Source organism: Osmerus mordax, chromosome 6, assembly GCF_038355195.1.
Source record: "Osmerus mordax isolate fOsmMor3 chromosome 6, fOsmMor3.pri, whole genome shotgun sequence".
Lineage (NCBI taxonomy): Eukaryota > Metazoa > Chordata > Actinopteri > Osmeriformes > Osmeridae > Osmerus > Osmerus mordax.
Window position 1 is genome coordinate 21326805 of NC_090055.1, and position 9311 is coordinate 21336115.

The following is a 9311-nucleotide window of genomic DNA, read 5'->3' on the forward strand; positions in this document are numbered from 1 at the left end:
TTTATTATAGATTTTGAATATTAAAATGAGTTGTTACTTTGTATCCCAATTCTGGAATAGTCTTTGATTATTACTATTAATATAGTTGTATTATTATTATTTGCCTATTATTATTAGTATTTGCGTGGGTTTGTGTGTGTACGTGAGTGTGTGTGTGTGTGTGTGTGCGTGTGTTTGTGTGTGTTTGAGACAGAGAGAGAGAGGGATAGAGGGGGGGTATGTGCTTGTGAATTAGTGGCAGAGAAGGAGAGAGACAGAGAGAGACACAGAGAGACCATAATATCAAAGCATGTGGGGATGAAGAGATCATTGAAAATTACAAAAGCCATAATTACTGATTGTGGGTCTTTGATATGAGGAAACTGTATTAAATCGGATGGACTTTCGCTATCTCGCGATACTTAAAGCCGTTTTATTCGTCGATACACATCAGACCCACCTCATTTACATGCATCTTATGCGTTGATTGCAATTAACATCCCATAATAGTATTGTAGGTGCCGGTATCAGTGACCCTCAGATAAAAGTGGAAAGGGGGATTTGGTAACCCCTTATATAGATCCCCTTACTCCCCCACGTGGTTATTTGTAAAACAACCCGACCGAAAGCCAGCGAATCCTAATCATCTCCCTCAGTTTCCACGAGCCCTCGGCGCTCCGTCCGGGGCAGGGAACGGACGGAATTATGTTTTAAACGTGGACAATTGCGAGTAACCGGGATCAGTGCACCCAACGGCCAACAAAGCAGCATTTGACAGAGGTGTGTTTGAAATCTAGGGCACTGCAGCGAGCGTTATGGCTCGCAAAACAAAAATACGATTGTAACATATACATTGTACACGTTCCCATATCGTGTATAAAACAGAAACCGTATCCTTTTCTGTGCGTAAAATGCGGTCTGCAACGTTCTGAAACGTTGCGCCTATTGAATATGCCTCTCGTGGGCTTGAATCGGTGAGGAGCCAATACAAGCGAAGAGGAGGCGTGTCCTCGCGCGCCCGAGACCTCCCAGAGCAGGTTGTTGCGTTTTGGCTCTAAAGCCCAGAGACCTCCGAAGTGCTCGTCAGTTTTCGAAGTCGGAGCCATGGCGACAACAGCTCAGTATATTCCGCGGAATAACTCCTTACCGTCCAACCCGCTCATGCATCCGGATTCGGATAGGATGCACCAAGGGACGACCTACCGAGAGGTGCAAAAGATGATGCACCACGAGTACCTGCAAGGGTTAGCGGCGACCAACACGGGACATCCGATGAGCCTGACCCACCACCAGTGGCTGCCCAGCTCCAACACGGACTGGACCAGCGGGACCCACATCGGCCAACAGGAGCACAACAAAGCGAGCGTCCAGGCGAGCCGCGAGGACCTGAGCAGCGGGTTCCACCACAGACCTCACCTGGTCCACCAGCAGACGCAGAGCACGCACCACGGCTCGTGGGCACCGACCACGACGCACCACTTGTCCCCGCTGTCCCCGGCGTCCAACGGCCACCAGTCATTGGTCTACTCGCAGCCGGGTTACACGAACCTCAACGCCATGCTGAGCCCGCAGCCCGCGTCTCTGCACCACGGCATGCGGGACCCGCTGCACGACGACGCGGGTAGCCATGACCACCAGATGGAGTCGCCGCAGCAGGCGTTCAGCCACCACCAGGACCACTCGGACGAGGACGCTCCGAGCTCGGACGACCTGGAGCAGTTCGCAAAGCAGTTCAAGCAGCGGAGGATCAAGCTGGGCTTCACCCAGGCGGACGTGGGCTTGGCCCTGGGCACGCTCTACGGAAACGTCTTTTCTCAGACAACTATCTGCAGGTTCGAGGCTCTGCAGCTCAGCTTCAAGAACATGTGCAAGCTGAAGCCGCTGCTGAACAAGTGGCTGGAAGAGACCGACTCGAACACGGGCAGCCCGACCAACCTGGACAAGATCGCTGCGCAGGGGAGGAAGAGAAAGAAGAGGACCTCGATTGAAGTAGGAGTGAAAGGCGCGCTAGAAAATCATTTCTTAAAATGCCCCAAACCCTCCGCTCATGAAATCACCAGCTTAGCCGGCACTCTGCAGTTGGAAAAAGAGGTTGTTCGTGTTTGGTTTTGCAACAGAAGACAAAAAGAAAAACGAATGACACCGGTGGGGGTCCCCCATCCTAATATGGAGGACGTATATTCTCAAGCGGAGACCCCCCCTCACCACCACTCACTACAGAGCCCGGTGCAGTGACTATTTTCATGAACGATTCAACCGTCTGGGAGGGAGGGAGGGAGGGAGAAAATAGAAAAGGGAAAAGGACTACGGAGTTTACAGTATTTAATTTTGCTTTTTTTTCCTGTGAGAAAAGAGACTTGGCAAAGTTGGACAGAAGTGTGCACAGCACCAGGACATTGTGGCTTAACAAATAAAACGATTGACAAAGGAAGGGGGGTGGTTGAAAAAAAAACAGTCACTATTACAGAATTAATTTCATACGCATTTTAATCAAAACAAAGATCTTTATTTACCAAAATTCTATGGAGGGGCTTACCCTAAAGTAAATTCGGTGTTCCAAGGCAGTTCGAAGGGAATCGTGTTTCCATCTCAACTTGGTCTCGTGAACTGATTGCGGATGCCAGCGCGAGGTGGTAGCCTGAATATTAAGAACATACGATGAACATTTGCTTTTCTGGCTTAAACTGATTAACCATATTTCTAATTACTAGCCTCTTTTTCTTTGTTATATTAATTGTGATGTTTGATTTGGAAATTCTTAACTTCAGTGTCTATCTTGTGCTGCAGAAATGCTATTATTATTATTATTATTATTGTTGTTATTATTATTTCTGTCCTTTATTAGGCTGTATACTGTAACTCATCCAAGCGCCTCCTCACACTGTGTTGTACCTAAGTTAGTGGTCGGAGGAGCTGGTGATAAGATGATAGAGATGATGGCAGCCGTTTGCGAAATCATCACACTCAATGTCAGATGCATTTGAAATGCAACAAGAAATCTCAGTTCTGGCAGCCTTATAAATAGATATTTAAAGCTTTGCAGCTGACTACATTGAATTTTGCAGATAGCGACTGACGAGAAAAGGGCAAAATGGATAATAGCCTATTTGATAAAACATGTTCTTGTCGATTTAAGTATTTGTTTAATATTGTTTTCTTTTTAATATTGTTTTCTTTTGCATGGAGCACTTATTCTTACGTTTCAGTATTGCAATTCTAGATTTATTCATCAATTGGTTTCAGTGGATATGTTTTCAGTATAGGCCTATACGCAGTGAGAACATGTTTACAAGTTTCTAGAATCACCGCAGGACACAGTCAGCTTACATTGCCAAATGCCTAAAGTCCCCGCCACATCATAAGAAAGAGATTGGTCAAATACGAAAGTAAAACTCAGGTAATTCTAGCGCCCCAGGTACATGGATCAGACAGGAGACATCGCGTTGTCTTCTCATTAAAAGCAGAGGATTATGAAAGGCACGCTGCGATGAACTAAACCCATTTTGTCATTGTATTGCAACTACTGTATTCTGAGGAAAGAATACTACAATTACTAAAGATGAGCGATTGAGGGACATGTTTTAGCGTATTTTTTGACAAAGATAAGAAGGTATAGCTGGGGGATAAACTTGTGCGTTGTGTATCGTATCTTGATCTGCTGAATTCGAAAGAACAGTCTTATAATACAAAATCCTATTGGAGTGCTATTCGTTACAGTGGGAAACAACTTTTTTCAACAGCAGCAACAACAAACAAAAAAGATTTTAAAGATAATGTTGCCAGGATTATTTCCAATATGTAAATATGTCGAATATGTAAACTTCTACTTGTTCTGAGATATGTTTTCGTTTCTTTCCGGGCAGTTTTGTACACTAACTAATTCCAAGAAAATATTTTAATATGATTTCATTTATGAATCTGACCATTTATATATATATATTTATTTCTTAAATGTGTTTGGAGCGTTTTGTTTGGCTCTCATAATGGTTATGTTGCAGTGGATTTCAATATGTTTTGTTTACTACATTGGTTGTATGTTGATTGCTAAATGTAGACTGCAAAGTCACATTTATATTTATGTTATAGTAATATTTTATTACTTACATAAAACATATATACAAGAAGAGGTATTTTGTCTTCATTAATAATCAAACTCCTCAAAGTCCGTTTTTGGTAAGTGCTGTGATCTCACCTGACAACAGGCCGGACAGCTCGAGCGTCTGGGCTGAACAACCGTGATTTAACTTTTTAGAAAGTGTTGAATACACGCCATGTGTTCACGTTGTAGCCAGTATTTCGTTGCGTAATTGGGATTCAGGTTTAATCTGGCGCTGTATACACGTATTGTCATGGGAAAAGACAACAATAATTGACCTCAGGCATTCCTTATCAAGTTCACACAACCCCTTTCATTGTTCACATCTTTGTGTATTCGCAGTATTAAAATGTGCAATATTAACACTAAGATTCTGTTTTTAATTTACCTAAAGATAAAACATATTGGCCTAAACGTTATTATAATAATATATACAAATTATTATGTAGGCTATTTTAGGCCCATTATAATATTCTACTCGTAGCTCAGTATTCCGGTATAACTGAGGACTCTATGCTCTCCCGCAAACATGTGCCCGGGCACTTCCAGCGTTCAGATTCCTCCCTAGTCATGTTAAACGTTCTCACATCACAGCAAGCCGCCCATTAAAGTAGCCTATACCTTTGCATCTTCCAATTTAAACTTGATGATAATAGAGTGCTTGTAGAGGGTGGATATAACATCTAATTGCTATAAATGCACAGTGTTCTACAAGAATAAGTATTATGGTGATACACATCAACCTTGGCACCTCAAACCGACCATAAACGCGTCTCATAAAAACACCGTTGATGGGCCTAATTCGCCGGAGAGTAATATTGAACTAATGTCATGTTATAGAAATTATTTACTTTTTGGGTCAGATAAACAAACACAGTAAGAGCTGCCCCCCCCCCCTCCCCGAAGCAGCGTGACTGTGTTTCACTGTATACAGCTCATAAACTCTTCATGACATCTTAGACATCTGGTGTAGTTTCTAGGGAACAACCCAGTTTTAATGCAACAGCCCACCAGTCACGTTCATTCGGCAGAATAACGGCGCGACAGTGTGAACCGAAATCGAGACGTATTTACTGACTCCAGGTCTGCGAACAACAACACCATTTAGTCTATTTAATTTGTAACCCATAGAATGCTTGTGTAGTCAAATATATTGGATCAAAATGTGGATTATAATGCTGTGCTTTTGTTCGATTTACTTTTGAACTAAACATCTCTTTGTCAAGACCTCTGGTCTTTAAAACCAGAACAAATTGTGTGTCCATATTTGGCGCATATTAGGCCTGTATCTAAAACAAGCTTCTGTATACAGTACAGTATTCAATTTACCGATAAAAAGCGTCGTCGACATTTTCTTTAAAGGCAACACACATTTCACATTTTGCACGTGAGTAATTGTTGAATGATGCGCAGAATAGTTCAAGTGATAAGTAATTCAGAGAGAAAGTCAGAGAACACAAGCAATTTTTATGTCACACCTTTAATAGACAATTATAATTTCCACACAAGAAGCGTGTATTATTGTATTGTCCTCCCACTCCTGGATAAAGGCGAGTAATTGTGTATATTCTACATCTGCCTTATTGAATAATACAAACCTTGTGATGTTCGTACTTTCTCCGTAAAGTTGTAACGAGTGCACATATTGCAAATCTCACTGCAAATCAATTTGGTAAATTTTTTACATTGATTTAGCTATACTTTTCATAAAACCGTGGATAATTGATCAGGGTTTTCATTTAGATAAAATAAAACATAAGCCCTTGAGGTTTTTTTGTATACGGACAGCACAAACTGTGTCAAATGGAGTCAAAATTCAGGTCGGTTAAATGAAGTGCTCCAGCGAACGGCGAATCTTAAGCGCCCCCAAACGGTTAAAATGTGTTATTACACCCAAAAGAGACGAGGGGCAGGCGGTGGGCCTCGGAACACGACAGCTTCACTACTTCACACAGATTATTCTTAAGTATACTGACATCGTTTAAAATATTGTTTGTTATTAAAAGGTGTGAAATAAATAACGGGCAAATACAGCTTGAGGAAAACCTCCCAAACTGTGTACCTTCATTCTGACAATTATCAACGTTTTGGAGGGAGCAAACTATTCACTTCCTGGACCTAAACAAGATTAGAGGTGCTTCACTTCCTGGACTTAAACAAGATTAGAGGTGCTTCACTTCCTGGACCTAAACAAGATTAGAGGTGCTTCACTTCCTGGATTTAAACAAGATTAGAGGCGCTTCACTTCCTGGACCTAATCAAGATTAGAGGTGCTTCACTTCCTGGACCTGTGCATCCTACAGATGGATGTCTTCTCCTTCCCTGCACACATTGCATGACAACTTTTTTTCATTTTGCTCCAGAAACACATCCTGGACTGTGGTTAATTTAGGCCCCATCAAGTCTCACAATCATCCAGCCTGGCCTAGTCTTCACATCTAATCTCCTGCTCCACATACATCTTCCTACTATACATAGTATAGATAATTCCACAATGCCACTGATTGAGTCATGGAACAGGCAGGATGCAGTCACCCAGAGAAGGAAGTGATGGACTGCATGTGGACTTGCACACGAGTGTTAAGGTCTTGATGACACAACCAGACCGTCTCCATGTGACCAACCCTCCACTAACCCTAACACCTAACCCTCCACTAACCCTAACACCTAACCCTCCACTAACCCTAACACCTAACCCTCCACTAACCCTAACACCTAACCCTCCACTAACCCTAACACCTAACCCTCCACTAACCCTAACACCTAACCCTCCACTAACCCTAACACCTAACCCTCCACTAACCCTAACACCTAACCCTCCACTAACCCTAACACCTAACCCTTCACTAACCCTAACACCTAACCCTCCACTAACCCTAACACCTAACCCTCCACTAACCCTAACACCTAACCCTCCACTAACCCTAACACCTAACCCTAACCCTAACACCTAACCCTCCACTAACCCTAACACCTAACCCTAACCCTAACACCTAACCCTCCACTAACCCTAACACCTAACCCTCCACTAACCCTAACACCTAACCCTCCACTAACCCTAACACCTAACCCTCCACTAACCCTAACACCTAACCCTCCACTAACCCTAACACCTAACCCTTCACTAACCCTAACACCTAACCCTCCACTAACCCTAACACCTAACCCTCCACTAACCCTAACACCTAACCCTCCACTAACCCTAACACCTAACCCTAACACCTAACCCTCCACTAACCCTAACACCTAACCCTAACCCTAACACCTAACCCTCCACTAACCCTAACACCTAACCCTCCACTAACCCTAACACCTAACCCTCCACTAACCCTAACACCTAACCCTCCACTAACCCTAACACCTAACCCTCCACTAACCCTAACACCTAACCCTCCACTAACCCTAACACCTAACCCTCCACTAACCCTAACCACCTCGCTGTGCTGGCAGGCAGATGCCTGTCCTGCTGATGAAGACTGTAACATGTGGTGATGAAGACCTGATGTTGACATGTTGATGAAGACTGAAACATGTGGTGATGAAGACCTGATGTTGACATGTTGATGAAGACTGTAACATGTGGTGATGAAGACCTGATGTTGACATGTTGATGAAGACTGAAACATGTGGTGATGAAGACCTGATGTTGACATGTTGATGAAGACTGTAACATGTGGTGATGAAGACCTGATGTTGACGAAGACTGAAACATGTGGTGATGAAGACCTGATGTTGACATGTTGATGAAGACTGAAACATGTGGTGATGAAGACCTGATGTTGACATGTTTATGAAGACTGAAACATGTGGTGATGAAGACCTGATGTTGACAGAGATGGGTTAGGGTTAGACCCAGAGATGCAGAGTCGCAGAGATGGGTTAGGGTTAGACCCAGACATGCAGAGTCGCAGAGATGGGTTAGGGTTAGACGTTGGTTCACGTCAGCTGTTGACATGGATTAAAATTGTGATTATTATTATATTCAATTATAAAGTTAAGTTATTAATTTGTTCCCCAGACTTCACAATTCAGCAGAGGGTGTTGAAGTGCAGCCCCGCAGTGCTGTGGTGACAGGCCAGCCTCAGATCCAGTGCTGTGGTGACAGGCCAGCCTCAGATCCAGTGCTGTGGTAACAGGCCAGCCTCAGATCCAGTGCTGTGGTGACAGGCCAGCCTCAGATCCAGTGCTGTGGTGAGGACTTTAAACAAGTCAACTCTGGACTCATAGAAAAGTCAACTGCATACAAAACCAGTCAACTTGTCTCTCCTCAGCTCTGCTGCTGGTCTCTCCCAGCTGTTCTGCTGGTCTCTCCTCAGCTCTGCTGCTGGTCTCTCCTCAGCTCTGCTGCTGGTCTCTCCTCAGCTCTGGAGTTGTGTGCTCGTATGCCAGGAGGAAGAGGCCTCCCTCATCAGGGAAGCCATATCAAACACAGGAGATGTGGATTAGCTGTGATTAGCAGGGATTACGGCTGGTTAATGGTGGGAAAATACATTAGAAGCCCGCCGCTCTGGGAGGGATTTCACCCGTGCCAGAGGATTTGCATTGATCCACAGCAAATGAATGAGGATTAGCAACCTCTATCTGCCAACAGATAAATAACATTAGGCGCATTATACGGCAGCCCCTGTTATTAATGACATTACAAACACCAGTACAATGCTGGCACTTATGGAAATAATTAGGCCTGAATAATGCACTTCATGGGATGCTCTCTTCCGCTACAACACTCTGATGCTGAGGAGAGCTGAGAGAAAGGGAGGGAAGAACAGAGAGAGACGGAGAAAGTGGGAGGAATGGATAGAGAGAGGGAGGAATGGGGAGAGAGACATAGTTAGGAGAAGGGGAGAGAAGGTGTGAGGGGGAAAGAAAGAGAAGAGAGAGGGAGGGAGGCAAATCATTTAAGAGAGATGGAGTGAAAGAAAATGAAACAGAAATAGATGGAGGATATCGGAACCACTAATCCAGGTTTACATCAGAATTAACCCAGGTTTACATCAGGACTAACCCAGGTTTGCAGCAGGACTAACCCAGGTTTACATCATGACTAATCCAGGTTTACATAAGGACTAACCCACGTTTACATCAGGATGAACCCAGGTTTGCAGCAGGACTAACCCAGACCAGACTGCTTCACTTGGTCTGGTAGAGACCCAAACCTCTTCACCTAGTCTGTGGGGTGTGATAAACCAGCGCCCTCTGGAGTTGAGGGCAAACAGAGTCACACATTCTGTGTGAT

At 44.0% G+C, this 9311-nt stretch overlaps 1 protein-coding gene across 1 annotated transcript; it reads left to right on the forward strand.

Annotated features, from left to right (window-relative positions):
• The first annotated feature begins 1083 nt into the window (after window positions 1-1083).
• On the forward strand, window positions 1084-2235 carry pou3f1 (POU class 3 homeobox 1). Its single transcript, XM_067237914.1, has one exon. It carries the CDS (start codon window positions 1084-1086, stop codon window positions 2212-2214), a length of 1131 nt encoding a protein of 376 aa, XP_067094015.1. The 3' UTR covers window positions 2215-2235.
• Window positions 2236-9311: the final 7076 nt, after the last annotated feature.